Source organism: Grampus griseus (assembly GCF_964374135.1).
Source record: "Grampus griseus genome assembly, chromosome: 15".
NCBI lineage: Eukaryota > Metazoa > Chordata > Mammalia > Artiodactyla > Delphinidae > Grampus > Grampus griseus.
Window position 1 is genome coordinate 80365439 of NC_139009.1, and position 20732 is coordinate 80386170.

The 20732-nt window shown below is 43.5% G+C and overlaps 1 protein-coding gene and 1 pseudogene across 2 annotated transcripts in view; one reads left to right on the forward strand and one right to left on the reverse strand.

Annotated features, from left to right (window-relative positions):
- VWA3B (von Willebrand factor A domain containing 3B) overlaps positions 1-20732 on the forward strand; it is a 252388-nt gene that overhangs the window by 54569 nt on the left and 177087 nt on the right. The window contains exons 5-7 of the mRNA XM_082671774.1: positions 4963-5057; positions 14080-14330; positions 15661-15820. Coding sequence (XP_082527900.1) covers positions 4963-5057; positions 14080-14330; positions 15661-15820 — 506 coding nt within the window. The remainder of the gene's footprint in view (positions 1-4962; positions 5058-14079; positions 14331-15660; positions 15821-20732) is intronic.
- On the reverse strand, positions 8271-10349 carry LOC309833457 (polyadenylate-binding protein 4-like; annotated as a pseudogene). The gene has a single exon. The product of its transcript is annotated as a polyadenylate-binding protein 4-like (transcript).

A 20732-nucleotide genomic window follows, 5' to 3' on the forward strand; every position in this document is an offset into this window, starting at 1 on the left:
GGGCCACTCTTCATCGCGGTGCGCGGGCCTCTCTTTTTGCGGATCACAGGCTCCAGAAGCGCAGGCTCAGCAGTTGTGGCTCATGGGCCTGGTTGCTCTGCGGCATGTGGGATCCTCCCAGACCAGGGCTCGAACCCATGTCCCCTGCATTAGCAAGCAGATTCTCAACCACTGTGCCATCAGGGAAGCCCTATGTCTTCTCTATTTTCATCTTTGTCAGTCTTGCTAGGGGTTTGTCAATTTTATTGATCTTATTAAAATACCAGTTTTTAATTTAATTGATTTTCTCTATTTTTCTTTGTTTAATTTCATTGATTTCTGCCTTGATCTTTATTATTTACTTCTGCATGCTTTGGATTTTATTTTGCTCTTCTTTTTCTAGTTTCTTCAGGTGGGACCTTTAGATTATTGTTCTGGGACTTTTCAGCTCTTCTTGTGTCAGGATTTAGTGCTATAAATTTCTCTCTTGAGACTGCTTGAGCTGTGTCCTTCAAATTTTCGTATGTTGTATTATCATTTCATTTCATTATCAATTCATTTTATTGTATATCATTTCAGTTAAGAAAGTATTTTTTATTTCTGTTGAGACTTCTTTGATTCAAGGAATTTTTTTTTTTTTTAGAAGCATGTTATTTAGTTTCCAAGAGTTTGGAGATTTCTCTCATCTTTTTAAAATTTTTTTTCTCTTTTTAATTTCTATTTTAACTTTTTTTTTTTTCAAACCCTTGTGTCGAGGGCTGACTTTCAATAGATCGCAGCGAGGGAGCTGCTCTGCTACATACGAAACCCTGACCCAGAATCTCTTACCTTTTTGTTATTGATTTCTAGTTTGTTTCCACTGTGGACAGAGAACATACTCAGTTTCAATTCTTTTAAATTTTTCGAGGTTTGTTTTCTAGCCCTGGATATGGTTTACCTTGGTATATATTCTGTGGTACTTGAATGTGTATTCTTCTGTTGTTGTATGGAGTATTTTTTAAAATAAATGCCAATTAGATCCTGTTTATTCTTGCTGATTTTCTGTTTAGTTATTCTATCAATTGTTGACAGGAGTGATATTGAAATCTCCAACTATAATTGTGCATTTGTCTGTTTCTACTTTCAGTTCTATCAGTTTTTACTTTACATATTTGCTGCTCTATTGTTTGGTGCATGTACGTTTAGAATTGCAAAGTCTTCCTGGTGGATTGACACTTTTATAATTATATTATGTTCTCCTCTATCCTTAGTAATATTCTTTCCTCTGTAGTTTACTTTTTTTACATTATATGGCCAATCCTGCTTTCTTTTTTTTTTAATATTTACATGACTTATCTTTTTTGTCCTTTTACTTTTAACTTATACATCATTATATTTGAAGCAGGTTTTTATAGACACCTTATTATTGGGTCAGTTTTTAAATCCTCTTTGCCAATCTCTTTTAATTGTTGTATCTAGACCAATTATATTAAATGTAATTATTTATATGTTAGAGTTTGTTTGACATTTTATTTTTTGTTTTCTGTTGTTTTCCTCTGTTTTCCATTTATTTCTTTTTCTTGCCTATCTTTGGGTTACTTAAACATTTTTCAGAATTTAAAAAAATTTATAGTATTTTTTGAGTATCTCTTCACACAGCTCTTTTAGTGATTGTGCTAGGTATTACATTATAAATATGTAACTTATCAAAGTCTACTGGTGTCAGCATTTTATCAGTTTGAATGAAGAATGGTAACTATTTCCCTTTATGTCCCTTTAATCTCATTTATAATATGCTTTATTGTTTATCTTCATACATTGAGAATCACATTAGGCTGTACTATACTTTTTAATTCAACGATCAAGCAATTTAGAAAATTCAAGAAGAGAAATCTGTTTTATTTACACATATTTATGCTTACTGTGTTCTTCCTTCCTGATGTTTCAAGGTTCTTTCTTTTATCATCTCCTTCCTGTTTATAGAACTTCCTTTATTTATTCTGTAAGAATAGCTCTGCTGGCAACATTTTTTTTTCTTTGTCTGACAATATCTTTATTTCTTCTTCATTCCTGAAGAATAATTTCACCAGATCTAAGATTTGGGGTTGACAGTTCTTTTCTTTCAGCACTTAAAAGACATTGTGCCACGTCCTTCTGGCCTCTGTGATTTCTGATGAGAAATCCACTGTCATTAGAATTGATTACCTATATTAGTATGTAAATGTTTTTACCCTAATGTTTCTTTATTCAGTTCATTACATCTCCTTTATACACTTTCATATCATGTCCTCATTTTTAATCTCTTATGCATTTTACATCTGTTGATATTTATCATATTGGAAGTTAAAACTAAAACCCTTAAAAATATTTATTAATTCATTTAAAAGTAACAAACCCATTATATGTTAACATAACATTTTTATGAAAAAAATGTTTTTTAAAATAAAAATGGTAGTGAGAAGAGTGGCACTGTTTTACATTTTTGCAAATCCCTTTAATATTTGTCCCAATAGAAAACAGCTAGATTCTCATATCTGCTTTTTAAAAAATAACAGCTTTATTGAGAAGTAATTCACATACTATACAATTCATCCATTTAAAGTGTGCAATTCAATATTTACAGATATGTGCAACCATCATCACAGTCAACTTTAGAACATTTTCATCACTGCAGAAAGAAACCGTGTACTTCTTAGCTATGCACCCTGCCCATCAGGCCCCAGCCCAAAGCAGTCTACTTTCTGTCTCTATAGATTTTCTTGTTCTGGACATTTTATACAAATGGAGTCATATAATATGTGGTGTTTTGTGACTGACATCTTTTACTTTTAAAAAAATTAATTAATTAATTTTTGGCTGAGTTGGGTCTTCGTTGCTGCGTGTGGGCTTTCTCTAGTTATGGCGAGTGGGGGCTACTCTTCATTGCGGTGCACGGTCTTCTCATTATGGTGGCTTCTCTTGTTGTGGAGCATTGGCTCTAGGCACGCAGGCTTCAGTAGTTGTGGCACACGGGCTCAGGAGTTGTGGCTTGCAGGTTCTAGAGCGCAGGCTCAGTCGTTGTGGTGCACGGGCTTAGTTGCTCCACGGCATGGGGGATCTTCCCGGACCAGGGCTCGAACCCGTGTCCCCTGCATTGGCAGGCGGATTCTTAACCACTGTGCCACCAGGGAAGTCCCTGACATCTTTCACTTAATGTGATGTTTTTAAGATTCATCCATGTTGTAGCATGTGCCAGAACTTTATTCATTTTATGGCCAAATAAAATCAGGAGATGAATTGTATGGATATTCCACAGTTTGTTTATCCACTTACCAGTTGATGGGTGGAGAGCTGATTCTTATTCTAGCAAGCAGTTAACTTGGTTGGACTCAAACTCCAAGCTCTGCCTCCCTTATTAAATGAATGCAAATCTCACCAATTTCCTTTTTTCAAGGATTAATGCTACTCCAGTTTCTGCCTGTTCTTGATTGCTCTCTAGTGCCTTCAAGTAGCTATTTTAATATTTTGTCCAGGGCTTATAATTTTTTTCTGTGTGAGAGTTAGCCAATAAAATCTACTTCACCATTATTGGATGGGGAATTCATAATGCCTTAATTTTAATTGGCTTTTAATTTAATTTTAATACAGCTATGGAGCCTTATATAGATTCATCTTCTTCAATTCTCAGAAAATAGCCCTCCCTCCTGACTCCAGATAAATGTCTTAGGTAAAGAGAGAATGCTGCTGGTGATTTGACGCTGCTCTGTAGATGTCAGTCAAGATGTTGAAATCAGGGGCTTCCCTGGTGGCGCAGTGGTTGAGAGTCCGCCTGCCGATGCAGGGGACATGGGTTCGTGCCCCGGTCCGGGAAGATCCCACATGCCGCGGAGCGGCTGGGCCCGTGAGCCATGGCCGCTGAGCCTGCGCGTCCGGAGCCTGTGCTCTGGAATGGGAGAGGCCACAACGGTGAGAGGCCTGCATACTTCAAAGAAGAAAAAAAAAAAAGATGTTGAAATCTTAGAAATGAAGATTTTAAAGATGAAGAGATTTATTGAGTGAGGTTATTGCTGATGGGATTCAAGTATCCATTCTTTGCTCTTTACTATTATGGACATTGAAATTCAGGACTTGTGAATTTTATCATTCCTGGTGATTTGGGACCAAACTTGGTCTCTAAAATTAAGCCTTGCCCCTTCTGCCTTTCCCAAGTAGGCCGTGATCCCGCCTCCCTAGAAAGGCAAAGGAAAGGAAGTGTTGGATCGAAGAGTGCCACCGCTCTCTCTACCACCTTTGAGACTTAATAATACTAACAATAACAGCAACAATAAAATAATTATCACAATAAAACAGCTCCATGAAGTCTTACCTCATCTCTGTCCTGCCAAGTCATAATCAGTCCTTGAAAGCTTCTGTTAGTTCTGCGAAGGAGTAAACATATGTTTCAGGAAGCACTGTACTCCCATTCTGTAAGCACGGTGTCTAGCGCATAGCGGTGCTCAGTGAGTGTTTATGGGATGGATGTTGAACAGCTGAGCATATGCTCTGAGGAGAAAGTGGTCTTGACATCCTGTATGAGTGTTCTGACTCTATTCCCTACTTGCTTCATCTCACTCATTTATTCATGAATCCCCACTCGAGAGAACAGTAGATAATATCTAAGTTTAATTTTTAAAATTCTGAAAACTAAGCCCAAATCCTGAATAAAAGATCTCCGGAATTAGACACAGTTTCTATGTCATCTTTTTGACCTCTGCCTTAATCATTCTGGACAAAAGAACCAGGAGACCAAGAAACAAACCCTGTTCTTCCTCCCCGTTCATTCATGCATCACAGGATTTCACATGTCGTAAACAGTCACATTTATCATAGCACCTAGAAATACTTCGTTATCTAGAACAGAATACTAAGCATCACGGATTATTGGTGTCCCTGGGGATATAATCTGATGTCAGAGAATAGCATTTTGAAATAAAAATAAGTGTTGATAATGTACCATTTTGACTGCTTTTCTTTATAAACATGCAGATTATGTGACGTCTCTGGGGAGACTTGTGGCTTCCCGGTATGCAGACGGCCTGTTTCCACGGATCTATACAACGGAAGATGGCAGAGCGTACAATGTAAGTCAGAGTTCCCTCGATGGATGGCCAGGTCCTGGGACATGCTACTGAGGTCTACATGGAGAGGCAGGCAGGCCAAGGCCTTATCAGGGCTGGAGGATTTCTTCTGTGTGTAGACAGTGGTGAATGTCACGGCCCAGGAACTGGAGAGAGAAGCACTTGACCCATTAGAGATGAGAGCAGAAAGGTCTTGGCCGGAGGTGAAAACCTTTGCATATCAACACTTTGTTTTGCCTGGAAAATAAAGAAACAAAGCAGTATGACAGAAGTTAGCTGACAGGCAAGCACAAGCTGCTGTTATCTGGTAGATGCTCTAGGAATAGAGGACCCCTGATGCAGGTAGTAGTGGACAGAGATTGAGTGGCATCTGTTACTGGAGTCCTTCATTCCCAGCAATTCAACACGTGATTCCTGCGCACCCTTAACACGTCAGGTGCTGTGCACACCCCGGCCACCACAGGGAGCTCCAGAGACACACGTCCCATCATGTTGCTTCCTGGATACTTTTTCATGTCACTTTACATTCACGTACCACCTGGATGGTTATTTCTTAACATTTAAAAAATGTACATTACTTTTATTTTCATTTTTATTTTGGTGGCGCTGCGCAGCTTTTTAAATCTGAACCACCTTAAAATCAATGTGGCAGTATTGAAAACGTCTGTCTTTGCCATCTAATTCCACCCACATGGCCCCTATGACATGGTCCCACCCTGGTTTCTGTGTTGTGGTAGAGGTTTGTAGTAAGTGCTGTGAACTCTGGCGAGGGAGTTAGAAATTCTGCCGACACGGGGGCGTGGGGAGGGGGCTGGGATGAGAACGAAAGGAGTTGAAGGCAGAGGGGCCAGCGTGAAAACGTAGAATTACATGGTGTGTTCTGAAGACACATTTTCCTTAACCATTTAGGTGTTTGGGGGTGTTGTGAAGATTGTTAAAGTTGTTTTTTTTTTAAAGTACCAGATCTTTTAATGTCTGATTCTTCACAGCATAGGGTACACTTTTTTCTTATTCCTTTTGTCTGTCTCCTGCCTCCCTACACCCTGAAAGGCCTTGCACGATTTTGCCTGACCTGTGTGAACGATGCTTTATTTGTAAGTCACCTTTCAGGGGCAGCCCCTAGAGTGTTGGTGGCAGCCCTGGGTGATCAAGTGATCCAGGTACAGGGGAGCTTGGCCTGAGAGACAAGAGGACATAGGACAAAGGCTGTGAGCAGGAGGATGGGTAGTGGGGTGGCATCCCTTAGAGGAAGCCAGGCAGATGTGCTGGCATGTTTAGAAGCATTTTCAGAAATATTTTTGGCATATTATGCTTAGGCAGATGTTTCAGTGAGATTTTTTTTTTTTCATCTGCCTTTGCTGATCTCTCTTTTCTTCTACCTAATTTCTCCCCCAGCCCAACCCAGTTTTCTCTGGAGTGTCTGAATTTTATCTAGATTTGTTGAATACAAATTTTTTTAATTTAATTTTTTATTAGAGTACATTGTTTATTAACATTGTTGTGTTAGTTTCAGGTGTACAAAGTGATTTAGTTATACATATACACATATCCATTCTTTTTCAGATTCTTTTCCCATATGTTATTACAGATGATTGAGTAGAGTTTCCTGTGTTATACAGTAGGTCCTTGTTGATTTTATATATAGTAGTGGGTATATGTTAATCCCAAACTCCTGATTTATCCTCCCCCCGCCACCTTCCCCCGTTGGTAACCATAAGTTTTTTCTCAAAGTCTTGTTGAGTCTGTTTCCGTTCTGTAAATAAGTCCATTTGTACCATTTTTTTAAATTCCACATATAAGTGATATCATATGATATTTGTCTTTCTTGTCTGACTTCACTTAGTATGATAATCTCTAGGTTGAATACAAATTTGATGTCATTTATGAAACGATACAATTCAACGCCAGATGCAAATATGATACAGATGCATTTTTTGTTATATTCATTCGTTTTATTTTTCAGATTCCACATGTGATTACACAATATTTGTCTTTCTCTGTCTGACTTATTTCACTGAGCATAATATCCTCCAGATCCATCCATGTTGTTGCAAATGGCAAGCTTTCATTATTTTTTTATGGCTGAGTAATATTCTATTTATGGCTGAGTAAAATTCTGAGTAATATTCTATTCTATTGTGTGATATATGTATATATGTATATGTCACATCTCCTTTATCCATTCATATGTTGATGAATACTTACGTTGCTTCCATAGCTTCCATTATCTGGCTACTGTAAATAATGCTGCTATGAACATTGGGCTGCATGCATACCTACGAATTAGCATTTTCATTTTATTTGGATATATACCCAGGAGAATTGCTGGATTATATGCCAGTTCTATTTTTAGTTTTTTGAAGAACTTCCATACTGTTTTTCATAGGGGCTGCACCAATTACATTTCCACCAACAGTGTAGGAGGGTTCCGTTTTCTCCATTTCCTGAGCATTTGTTATTTGTGGTCTTTTTTTTTTAAACATTTTTAAGGCTTTTCATCTCTATTTTTAAAAAAATTTTTTTTACTTTATTTTTTACTTTTGGCTGCACTGGGTCTTCCTTGCCATGCACGGGTTTTCTCTAGTTGCCGCAAGAGGGGGCTACTCTTCATCGCGGTGCGCGGGCTTCTCACTGCGGTGGCCTCTCTTGTTGCGGAGCACAGGCTCTAGGTGCGCGGGCTTAGCAGTTGTGGCTCTCGAGCTTTAGAGCACAGGCTCAGTAGTTGTGGCGCATGGGCTTAGTTGCTCCGCGGCATGTGGGATCCTCCCGGACTAGGGCTCGAACCCGTGTCCCCTGCATTGGCAGGCGGACTCCCAACCACTGCGCCACCAGGGAAGCCCTATTTGTGGTCTTTTTGATGATAGCCATTCTGACAGGTGTGAGCTGATATCTCATTGTGGTTTTGATTTGCATTTCTCTGATGATTAGTGACGTTGAGCATCTTTTCATGTGCCTGTTGACCATCTGTATGTCTTCTTTGGGAAAATGTCTATTTAGATCTTCTGCCCATTTTTTCCATTTTTTTTTTTAATGGTTTTCTTTATTGAGAAACTTGGGTAAGACTTGGGTACATCAAATAAAATCAATTTCTGGGGGGAAAAATCAAAACTCACAATAGAAAAAAAAAGTTAACACTGTCTGCGCCATATCAGAACCCAAAGAATATAATCTTTCAATTGAAAAATTCTAGGCGCTTCAGAATTGACCTTTTGATACAAAATGACCTACTAAATTTGCAATTTGTGGGTCTTGGTGTTGAGGTCCATAGGACGAGCTAGGGCATCTTCAAACCTTGAGCTGAATTCCATGAGGGGTTATTTGGCTTTTGAATCGGTTTGTCCTTGTCTAAGAGGTAGCAGCAGCAACAGCGCCCACCTTCTGGCCACCTTCTTTCTTGGCATGATGAGCCTGTAGGACCGCCACAGCTTCATCCACCTTGGAGCGGAGAGACTCAGGGACTCCAGCACGTGCAGCAGCTCCGAGCTGTCAATCTCCAGCAGCATCCCCGTAATCCTCCCGGCCAGGTTTGAGTGCATCATCTGGTTGAGCAGGAACAAACGTTCACCCAGCATCTGCTTCTGTTCCTGGGGGTGTGCTGCGGCCAGCACGGAGACGGTCAGCGGCTCCTGCCCTTGCATATGGACCACAAGCTGGGGTGCCTGCAGGGGCTGGATGGCTGGGTGAGGGCTGCGGACACTGGAGGCGTATTCGTAAGGTGCAACAGCCCGAGCAGCAGCGGCAGCAACAGCAGCACGCTAGGTTCTGCCCAGCTGCGGAAACACCTCCAGACTGGCAGCTGTCAGTCAGCCCTTGCTGGCGGCACCAGCCCCACCAAAGTCCATAGCCAAGCGGTCTGGGCACTCAGACCCGACTCTGAGTGGTAGTAGGGAGGCTGCGAGAAGCTGGAGCATTACCAGCTGGAGCCAGATGGCGAAGGGCTGGACAACGCCCAGACTGGCGTATAGCACTTGACATTCCTTAGAAGCCTTGAGGTCTCCCACCTTGCTGCCAGCGTGGATTAGGCCTAATCTGTGCTAACTGGTTAGGTAATATGGAGGTCTTCCCTGAGCCTGTGGAACTGCTGGCACAAGGTAGCCCCCAGCTGCAGGCTGGAACTGATTTCAGATGGCATTGGCAGGGAGCGCTCTTATCCCAACCACCCAATGCATATACTGGTAGGTCAGGTGAGCCTTTCTCTCTTCCTTTCTCTGGGCCAGGGCGACATACAGTGGCTTGGAGCCCATGATGCGTCCGTTCATCTCTGTGACTGCTTTGGTTGCCTCTTCAGGGGATGAGAAGCAGACAAAGCCAAACTCTTTGCTTCTCCCATCCTCCAGCATCACCTTAGCACTGGTGATTGATCCCAAAGGAGAAAACTCTTTCCTTAACTTCTCATCATCAATGGTCTCATCCAAGTTCTTAATGTAGAGATTCACCCTCTGACAGTGACTAATTCTCTCCTGTTTCAGCTGTTCAAATTTTCGCTTTAACTCGGCCTGCTGTTCCACTTTCTTCTGCGCACGGCCGACGAAAATGACTTTCCCATTGATTTCTTTTCCATTCATCTCTTCCACGGCCTTATTGGAATCCTCGTGCTTTATGTAACTCACAAAGCCAAAGCCTTTGGATTTCCCACTGGGATCTCTCGTCACCTTGACACTTACCAAACTGGCTGAATAGCTCTTTCAGACTCTCATCATCCACCTCTTACCCAGAGTTTTTCGTGAATTCCTTGGCTTTGGCTCCAAGCTCAGCTTCTCGCTCTTTTCGAGACTTGAACCTGCCCACAAACACTTTGTGGTCATCGAGGAGCATGCAGTTCATCTTCTCGATGGCCTTGTCGGCAGCTTCCTGGGTCTCGAAGTGGACAAAGACGTAACCCTTAGAGCCGTTCTCATCACACACTACCTTGCAGGACAGACTGTTTCCAAAAGCAGAAAAAGTATCATAAAGTGCCTTGTTGTCTATAGATTTGTCCAGGTTTTTGATGAAGACGCTTCCCACGCCAGATTTTCTCAAAGAGGGATCCCTCTGAGACTACATGTTACCGATTGGCTTTCTCTTAACCACATCAAAGTTCATGGTATCCAAAGCCCGCTCAGCGTCAGCCGGCTGCCGGAAGTTGACGTACGCATAACCCAGGGAGTGGCGGGTGGTCATATCGCGGCAGACCCAGACGGACAGCACAGGCCCCGCAGGACTGAACTTTTCGTTCAGCACGGCCTCGGTGACGTCTGAGTGCAGGTCACCCACGTACAGGGAGGCTATGGGGTAGCTGCTGGCTGCAGCGTTCATCTCCCCACCACCCTGAGCCCCGCCAGGAGGACTTCTTAGAGGGACCACACAGGACAAAGGGGGTTTCCGCTCGGAGCCGTGGCCCGTGCCGCGGCTCACAGGTGGCAGTGAAGCTCAGAGAAGCTGGAGTGGGCTCCGCGGGCCGGAGAGGAGTCTGGGGGCGCCTCGGAGGAGACTGCCAAACCGCAGACAAAAGGCTCTCAAAAACAATATGGCCCTCCCTGGGAGTTTGCAATTTTCAGCTATCCTGGTCTGGAAGCTCCCAATTTCAAAAAATGAAAAAAATTAAAACGGGGACTGTCCTCCAAATTACAAAAATTCTTCCAGAGGCAACCCCGTGGTGCCCACGGCGGCCTCCGGAACGTGCGTTTCTCTATAAATATAGGCCTCAGGCTCCTGGCGGTTTAAGATTACGGCAGCCCGAGAAAACGGGAAACCAAATATTTGTCGGTGCCGACTCTGCAAGCCCCCGGGCTGCCCGAGCGCGCAGGCGCCACCCACGCCAGGCAGGCGAAGGGCAGCGCGGACACGTGCAGCGCGGAGGCCGGCGTGCGGGGGGCGGGTGCGGCGGGCTCGGGCTGCCACGCGGCGCGGCCGGGTGGCGTGCGGAAGTGCGTGGACGCGGGCGCGCGATTGGCTCACCACCGGACCGACGGGCGGGGACCGACGGGCGGGGACCGACGGACGCCCGGGGGCGGCGGCGTGGGGCAGGCCGGAAGCGTGCCAAAGTGACTTCCCCACGGGTTCTCTGAGGAGGATTCGCTTTTTTTTTTCTTTTTTTTTTTTTTTGCGGTACGCGGGCCTCTCACTGTTGTGGCCTCTCCCGTTGCGGAGCAACAGGCTCCGGACGCGCAGGCTCAGCGGCCATGGCTCACGGGCCCAGCCGCTCCGCGGCACGTGGGATCCTCCCGGACCGGGGCACAAACCCGTGTCCCCTGCATCGGCAGGCGGACTCTCAACCACTGCGCCACCAGGGAAACCCTCTTTCTTTTTTAAAAGATTTAAAAGCGTTTCCGGATTTTTTTTCTTTTTTTTTCTTTTACTGTTTTTTTTTTTTTCTTCAGGCTGCTAGGCCTGAAAGCAGCGGAGGCTGCGGCGACCCAGGGCGGAGAGTGAGTTGTTTGTTTTTTTGATATTGATTTGTATGACTCTATATTTTGGATATTAATCCCTTATCAGTCATATCATTTGCAAATATTTTCTCCCGTTCAGAAGGTTGTCTTTTCATTTTGCCAGTGGTTTCATATGTTGTGCAAAAGCTTTTCAGTTTAATTAGGTCCCCTTTGTTCACTTTTGCTTTTGTTTCCTTTGCCTTAGGAGACAGATTCAAAAAGATATTGCTGCGATTTATGTCAAAGAGTGTTCTTCCTATGTTTTCCCCCAGGAGTTTTATGGTTTCCAGTATTACATTTAGGTCTTTAATTCATTTTGAGGTTATTTTTGTATGCGGTGTGAGAAAATATTCTAATTTTATTGTTTTACAAGTAGCTGTCTAGTTTTCCCAGCACCACTTATTGAAGAGAGTGTCTTTTCCCAATTGTATATTCTTGCCTCTTTTGCATAAATTAATTGACCATAAATGCATGGGTTTATTTCTGGGCTGTCTGTTCTGCGTCGTTGATCTACGTGTCTGTTTTTGTTCCAGTACCATACTGTTTTGATTGCTGGCTTTGTAGTATAGTCTGAAGTCAGGGAACATGATACCACCAGCTCTGTTCTTCTTTCTAAAGATTGCTTTGGCTATTCGCGGTCTTTTGTGTTTTCATACAAATTTTAAAATTATTTGTTCTAGTTCTGTGAAAAACGCCATTGGTGTTTTGATAAGGCTGGCATAAATATATAGGTTGCCTTGGGTAGTATGGTCATTTTAACAATATTAATTCTTGCAATCCATGAACACAATATATCTTTCTATCTGTTTGCGTCATCTTTAATTTCTTTCATTAGTGTCTTAATAGTTTTCTGAGTACAGGTCTTTTACCTCCTTAGATTTATTCCTAGGTATTTTATTCTTTTTGATGTGATAGTAAATGGGATTGTTTTCTTAATTTCTCTTTCTGATAGTTCATTGTTAGTGTATAGAACTACAACAAATTTCTGTATACTAATTTTGTATCCTGAATTCATTGATGAACTCTGGTAGTTTTTTGGTGGTGTCTTTAGGATTTTTCTATGTATAGTATCATGTCATTTGCAAATAGTGACAGTTTTACTTCTTCCTTTCCAATTTGAATTCCTTTTATTTCTTTTTTGTCTGATTGCTCTGGCTAAGACTTACAATACTATGTTGAATTAAAGTGGCAAGAGCAGGCATCCTGATCTTGTTCCTGATCTTAGAGGAAATGCTTTCAGCTTTTCACCATCAAGTATGCTGTTAGCTATAGGTTTATCATATATGGCCTTTATTTTGTTGAAGTATGTTCCCTCTGTATCCACTTTGTGGAGAGTTTTTTTTTTTATCATAAATGGATGTTAAGTTTTGTCAAAAACTTTTTCTGCATCCATTGAGATGATCATATGATTTTTATTCTTCAGTTTGTTAAAGTGGTGTATTGCATTTATTGATTTGCAGGTACTGAACCATCCTTGCATCTCTGGAATAAATCCCACTTGATCATGATATATGATCCTTTTAATGTATTTTTGGATTTGGTTTGCTAATATTTTGTTGAAGATTTTTGCATCTATGTGAATCAGTGATAAGCCTGTAATTTTCTCTTTTTGTGATAATCTGGTTTTGGTATCAGGGTGATGCTGGCCGAATGAGGTTGGAAGTGTTCTTTCCTTTGCAATTTTTGTGGAATAGTTTGAGAAGGATAGGTGTTAACTCTTCCCTAAATGTTTGGTAGAATTCACCTGTGGACCCATCTGGTTCTACATTTTTGTTTTGGGGGCGTTGTTGGGGTTTTTTTTTATTACTGATTAAATTTCATTACTGATAATTGACTGTTCATATTTTCTGTTTCTTCCTGGTTCCATCTGGGAGATTTGTGCATTTCTTCTAGGTTGTTCATTTTATTGGTGTATAGTTGTTCATAGCAATCTCTTATGATCCTTTGTATTTCTGTAATGTTGGTTGTAAGTTTTTCTTTTTCATTACTGGTTTTATTGATTTGGGCACTCTCTCTTTTTTTCTCTATGAGTCTGGCTAAAGGTTTATCAGTTTTGTTTATCTTTCAAAGAACCAACTCTTAGTTTCGTTGTTATTTTCTATTGCTTCTTTAGTCTCTATTTCATTTATTTCTGCTCTGATCTTTATGATTTCCTTCTTTCTACTAACTCCATGTTTTGTTTGTTCATCTTTTTCTAGTTCCTTTAGGAACTTTTTTCCCCTCTGCCTTTGCTAATTTCTCTTTTCTTCTACCTAATTTCTTAAAGTACCCCTCAGCATTTCCAGATAAAAGTAATTCTGTAACTAGAAAGGTTAAACACAATCTGGAAACACATTTTTTTAAAAAGAGTGCTATATTTTTGAATAGATTTCATCACCATGTTTCCTTCTATGGGGAATTATCCAAGGGTTTTTCAGTTGAAAGATTGCAAGACTTCCTCCTGGATTATGTGGAGTTTGAAGGATCATCTATGAAACTGTTATTAATGTACAGTTCTTGATGGTACAGCCCATGACTCAGTGGGCCCTATTGTTCCTGGCTGCAATGTGGTTCAAATGACTTGATTTGGTGTGCTTTTATTAATTTTATTTTATTTTGTTACTTTTATTTTCATTAAGTTGACAGCCAAATCAGAACTGATCTATCAGTATGTGGAACACTTAACACAAGCTGTGGAGAGCTACAAGCAGCGGATGGACTGGCTCACCAGCAACAGCCGGCAGATATTTGGTGTCATCTTGGAACAGTGCATCACCATAGTGCTGGATTGTGGTGGCATGCTGGAGGAGGAGCTTAATCTGTGCCAAGATGCTCTAATCATGGTCCTCCAGGAGCAGGTGGCTCACATAGCCAAGTTCAATATCATATGGTGAGTTCCCATAGGAAAGGAGTATTTCCCTGAAACTTCATGAGGAATTTTCATGTATTTGGAGTTAAGGAGCATAACTAACACAGTTAGATCTGTGGGGAGGGAGGAGCTATAATCTTGTAATTTCCTAGAATATATCATTCCAGCAGAAAACCCACAATGAGTAAATCTTAAAAACTTTTATCTGCTTTGTATATGGCATCTTAGTTTTCAAATTAGAAGATACTTTAAAACATTGTTTTCTTCAGTGTATGGTATGGCAAGGTCAAAATATAAGAATAGAAATTCTTAAAATTAAAATTCCTTCATACGTTTTAGACTTTAGGTTCAATAATGAATTCCAGTGTCACAAATTTCACTGCTTTTCAGATTGAGTTTGCAGCTGATATTGATTTCCCCTGTAAGTTGACCCCCTTTAATCAGAACAACAGGTGGCTGGCTTTATAGACTTTCCCATATTTCAGATTTTTCACAATCAATTTTTTATAGATTCTTGTATTCAAGAGAATTTGGACTTCAGCACTGACTTCTCATGTGGAACAGTGGCTGTACTTCCCTGACAGAAAACATCTGGATGAGAGGGACATCTATCTAATTGAGTTTTTCTTTTTTAAATCTTTTTTTTTTTTTTTTTTTGGTGGTATGCGGGCCTCTCACTGTTGTGGCCTCTCCCGTTGCGGAGCACAGGCTCCGGACACGCAGGCTCAGCGGCCATGGCTCACGGACCCAGCCGCTCCGCGGCATGTGGGATCTTCCTGGACCAGGGCACGAGCCCGTGTCCCCTGAATCGGCAGGTAGACTCTCAACCACTGCGCCACCAGGGAAGCCCTAAACCTTCCTGTTTATGAAAATAACTTTCCTCAATAATTTTTTTGACATTAAAAATTTTTTATTGAAATATAGTTGATTTACAATGTGGTGTTAGTTTCAGGTATACAGCAAAGTGATTCAGTTTTATATATGTATACACATATATTCCTTTTTAGATTCTTTTCCATTATAGGTTATTACAAGATATTGAGTGTAGTTCCCTGTGCACGTTCCTCAGTAATTTTAATGCAATTGTTGATGTTCGAATTTTTGAGATTTTTAAATTCTCCTGTAAGCATTGTTTTTCCCAGTCAGTACAGCTTATGGAAGACCATAGTGCTTTGGAAACCTGCCTTAAACAGCTCGCCTGTTTTCTCGGTAACTTTGAGAGGGCTGGGAGCTGTGTTTTCTTTCTCTCAGCTCTGGTGACATTGGGTGTCTTGCTGCTCGTAGCTGTGAGACTGAGGGCTGACAGCTACGTCGAGCACTGCCAGTGACAGCCCCATGCGGTCCCTTTCAGGGTTTCTCAAGAGCCTGTGAAATGGCAGGAAGGTGCTGTTCCTGTGACTGCACAATCCATAGCCGCTGCCATCAGCTGGGTTGAGAAATCGCCTTTTGAGCTGGCTCTGAGCCAGACTAGCCGCTTAGACGCTCTGCTGGAGGCGGGGAGAGACGAATCGGTAAGTGTGTGTCTGTGTCTGCTCCCACGTCACTCAGTATCCGCATACTGCCTTCCAGCCGAGCTTGGGCCCTTCCAATTGCATCCCACAGAGACTGCATCCTTGGCATTCAAGAGCCCCAGCAGTCTTAATCCTGTTCACCTCTGAATTTGGAACCAATTGATAAATAGGTGACAGGCCCCAGATGGGGATCAAAAGAGCATCTCTGGTGATGGCAGGACTGGACCAACCAAAATGAGACTCTCACGCCTGAGCCTGGCTGGGCTTCCCCTAGGGGGCTTCATTGGGGCCGCAGGGCAGGCCCTCATTTAGCCGCTGCCAGGAGAGCCACGTGCTGCTCACAGCCCCCGAGCATCGAGAAGGGAAGGGAGTGAGGCCGTGAGTGTGCACCTCTAATGCTTCAGTTCCACTCTTGCTCTCCTGGCAATTAGATAAACCCATCTCTTACGGGAGGAGAGGTTGGAAGACTCGTCACTGAACCTTGAGGATGAGGAAATAGGGTTTCCCAGCATCCATGCTCTGAATCTTTCCCAGTTCCTCTTCTTCACAGATGGGTCCATCATGTGCTTTCCAAGGTGAAGTGTATCCCAGTCAGTGTGTCATCCGTTCCTGAATGCTGATGCATTCACATAAGCTTTTTGATAGGGACCTTTCGGATATAAAGCTTTACCTGGAAGCAGTGATTCACTGGTGGTGTTTTATATCTCTTTTAGCCACAAGAGTGTGTGTTTTTGTGAGCAGCTCTAATGGTGGGACTGTTAAGGGTAGTGACAGCCTAGAGAGGAAGTACTCTGGGCACATGAGGTCCTTGGGCCAGCCTTACTCCCCAGGTAGGCATAGGTCTGGTTTCTTTTGGGATACAGGTGCTTAACTAATCCTCACTAATTGATTAATATTAATTAATACTTAATTGCTTCTTCTACTCTGGAATCCCGGGGATTCTGCAGGTTTCAAGCTTTACTCTGCCGCATTAAGAAGTCCTTTCTTGGGCAAGGTGGCCATGTGCTGGCACCTTCAAAGGAGAGCTCCCAGTGGTCACCAGACTGTGTTTATTGATACTGAGGGTGATGGTTTGAAATTGGAAACATACTGTTTATCCTCAGAAACCCAGAGGAACAAATGTTTCCCATTAAAGAAGAATGAAATGCAAGCAACTTTGTTCTTTGGCCTTTTAAGTGTGTTTTAACATCTGTAAAAATTCAAATGTCTGGACACCTTAATAAGCATTCAAGAAATGGAATATTTCCCAGGCTCCTGGACGTGTGTGTGTGTGTGTGTGTGTGTGTGTGTGCGTGCGTGCGTGCACGTGTGCGCGCGTACATGGGTGCTCTCCTTCTTTGTCTGTTTACCTGGCTCCCCGGTCATAGGTGGCTCTGGCAACCTGACCTGACTGCAAGATTTCCTGGTGACCTTGACTTTCTGTTTTACTTCCCTCTGGTTTGTATGTCTCCTTTCTCTGGGGGGTTTTTCCCTATCCCAGGGAATGTGTAACAATTTAGTGAGTTCCAGGGAAGTTCTGTAGAAGAGGAATAACCAAGAAAGAAGCTTCCAGGCACTGGTCATCAAATGTCACGCGAAAACTCTTGAGAAGAGACCACGGGGTATGAAAGATGCTAAACATATTCAGACCGTGGTATTCTCCACCCAGAGCTTATATCTGGCTGTGGTCCTGAGGAAGCGTTTAGTAGATGCAACTGCCTCCCATATAAAAATGCCATGCTCTGTGTCTTACGAGGAGTAAAGAAAAGCATGCATGGGGACTTCCCTGGCAGTCCAGTGATTAAGACTCCGCGCTTCCACTGCAGGGGGCATGGGTCTGATCCCTGGTTGGGGAATTAAGATCCTGCATATCTTCTGGAGTGGCCAAGAACAACCTCAGGAAAGCATGCGTGTGTTAGGGGTGGGGAGAGAAACGGTTCCCATAAAGACCCGCTGCTCTGCCCTGAGCCCCTCACGTCCACCCCAGTGAGTTTCCAGTTGGTCCATGTGGCTGCAGTTTGCTATGAACGGAAAGGATTTAAAGCTTAAGAAGTGTCTTGAACAGTAAATCTAAAACCCCAGCCTTTTCCTGCTCACGATAACCTGCTTTGAGTTTTCATCTCCCTCCGTGAGTGGATCCTGAGAGGAAGCAAGACAGTGGGTATTGTCTCGTGTTCAAAGATTAACAGGGAAGTGGGTTTTTGTACCCGTTCCACATGAAGAGGGAGGGCTGACTGATGGGCTTGGTTACGATGGGGGAGGATGCCCAGAGCCCACTGGCCTCCAGGACTGGTCTTTGTAACCATGGGTGGGCCAGGAAGGTTTACCAGAGACAGATGACAGAGCGTGAGCCTTCGGGTCCAGGAAGAGCCCGGGCCGAGTGTGGGTCTGTTTAAATCGTGTATCTCGTAGTGGCGCACGAAGAGCACTGTTGATGGATGAATTACTGGTGTACCCTGTAAAAAAGAACCTGGTGCATGGGAAGGGCAGCCCCTGGAGTACTGAGGAGGTGTTTAGAGCGGCTGGTGTTGCCTTCAGAGCCCAGGCATGTGTCTGGCACAGGGTTTCTACTCTGCAGCGTCCTCTGGTCCCTGGATGCGTCTTTTGGAAGTTGGTAGCTTCCCTGGCCTTTTTGAGGAGGGGTGCTGTGTCAGGGGGCCCTGGGTGGCCAGCTGACCCAGGACGAGAAGGGTCCTTAGGAAAGAGATGGCTGTTTACCCAAGGCCCCAATTCCCAGCTACCTAAGGGAGGGACCTGCCTTCTGCTTTCAAAGGCGCCTGTATTTCTCCTTGTGTTCTCTCATCCTCTCTTCCATCTACCCGATAGGCACAAATTTGTTTACTTGTTTTTAAAAAAGTCATATTCACTGAGAGACTAGGTGGGTGAATTAGAGGCAGACCCCCATGATTCCATAAGGAACCTTCACCACTGAACAGTGAGCAGAAGGCCTGGCCACATCGGTCATGACCCTGGCACTTCATTTTCCTCCTTGCTGCAGCTCAGACAGGCATCACATCTTTTCATCTTTGCCTTAGCATTGCCTAGCAATGGCAGTGCCTAGCATGGGCTCGATAAATGTTTGTTGAACAGTGAAGGAATAGAAAGGAAATAATGTCAATATTCTTGAGATTGGGGGTTAGATGTGGATCCAAGAGATTCCCATCCCCAAGCTATGGTCCGGATTTGAGTTTTTTTGAATTGAAGGGAGGTGGTCTGCATGGGACCAGGTGGGTGAATTTGCTGAGCCTTGTATGCCTGTGATGGGGATGTTGGGTTGGAATAGGGATCCTGAAGCCCAGGAGGCCGAAACGGTGGTGGTGGTTAATGGTGTTAGGAGGAATCTGAGAAGGGAGCTGGGGCAAGGGGCAGTCACCACCTTGGGTGGGTGGGGCGGTCAGAAAATCCAAATGGGCTGAACCAGGGAGGGCGGCCACAGGCACAGGGAAGATCTGGAAGTTAGATCCAAGCTCTGGAGTTGGTCAACACTGTTGTAATGGTCAAAGTTGCATGAAGGAGAAGACAGAATTTGCTGGACCTCTCACTGCTGTTCCGGTTGACTTTCATTTTTGTTTCCTAGCAAAGTGGGAATTTTTACACCCAGAGGCCTTGGGAGCTTCTGACAGGCTGGAGCAGATGGCGGGCAGAGTGGAAGCAGCTGCTCCCAGTTTGGTTCTTCTTTTCCCCAAAACCCATGGCTGGGAAGATGGCAAGACCTCCTTGGTCAGGCGGATTGCAGGTTACCTTGGGAAGCTGCAGAACATGTGGCCCGACAGAATAAGACATATCAAGTGAAAACATAAAGGCTCCAACCTATTTCACGTAGTATAAAGTGGCAAGAGTTTTTGAGTCATGGTTAAATAGCTGCATGGAACCCAAATATTTTCTATGTCTGGTGTTATCAAATTTGGTACAAATCAGCATTTAAGGTGATGCTGGTCCGTGAAGAAGCTGCTCCAGGTCCCCTTGCCCTCAAGGAGCACAGAGGTCCTGGTTAAGGAGTGAGGATTCCCATGAGGGTAATTCCCTTGAGCCAGACAACCTCCTGGACCCAGCTTTTGGTCAGTGGTAGTGAGATTGGGGCTAGGAGCCTTGGATGCTGTGGGGACCAAGAAAATGAAAACAGTGCCCACCCCTGGCCACCTTCTTGTTGCATGATCTCGCCTCTCCAGTTCTGGGATTCACCATCATCTCTAACACGCGAGGACCAGTCTTGCCATGATGAGCTGACAGAGTGCAGTGGCTGAAAAAAGCAAGGACAGAAGTTCGTGAGGTCAGGCAGGCTGGGTTCACTGGCTGCTCACCCGGGTCAAATAACCTGTCCAGGCCTCAGTGTCTTCATCTGTAAACTGGGCATGATAACAAGAATTCAAATTTATGTTAGCTTATCATCCCCAATAGCAGACGACCTCAAAGCCATTTCACTTTCAAAGGCATTTTGCCAAATTTGGGGGGATAGTAGCAGGTAGCATATTTATCGTCCTCTTTGTTTTTCTAAATGTCATTATGCGAGCAGAAAGGAGAGGCAGAAAGGCAGTGTGCAGATGGTGGTGAGGTAGCTGGTCTCTGGGAAAGCATACTCCTGGAAATCTGGAGCACAGATAACTGAGAGTTGACCGAAAACACAGGCAACTAAGAAGCTGAGTAAGGACCTTAGTGAATAGTGAATAACCCCATAGCCTTAATTAATGAAGGAAAGGAAATCCTGACTCACTGCTGGCTATAGCAATTTCTGGTTTGCTGAAGTCTCGAGGGAAAAAACATCTCTGTGTGAGGATTTCAGGCTCTTGGGTTATTGCCAGAGCAAAGAAGCTGTCTCCACAGCATGCGGTGGAGACAGAGGGAGTCAGAAGCTGCCGACAGACCAGCCAGAGTTGTTTGTCCTCACTCACTTCCCTGTTGATCTACCAAACCCTAGAATATACTCCCTGGGTCT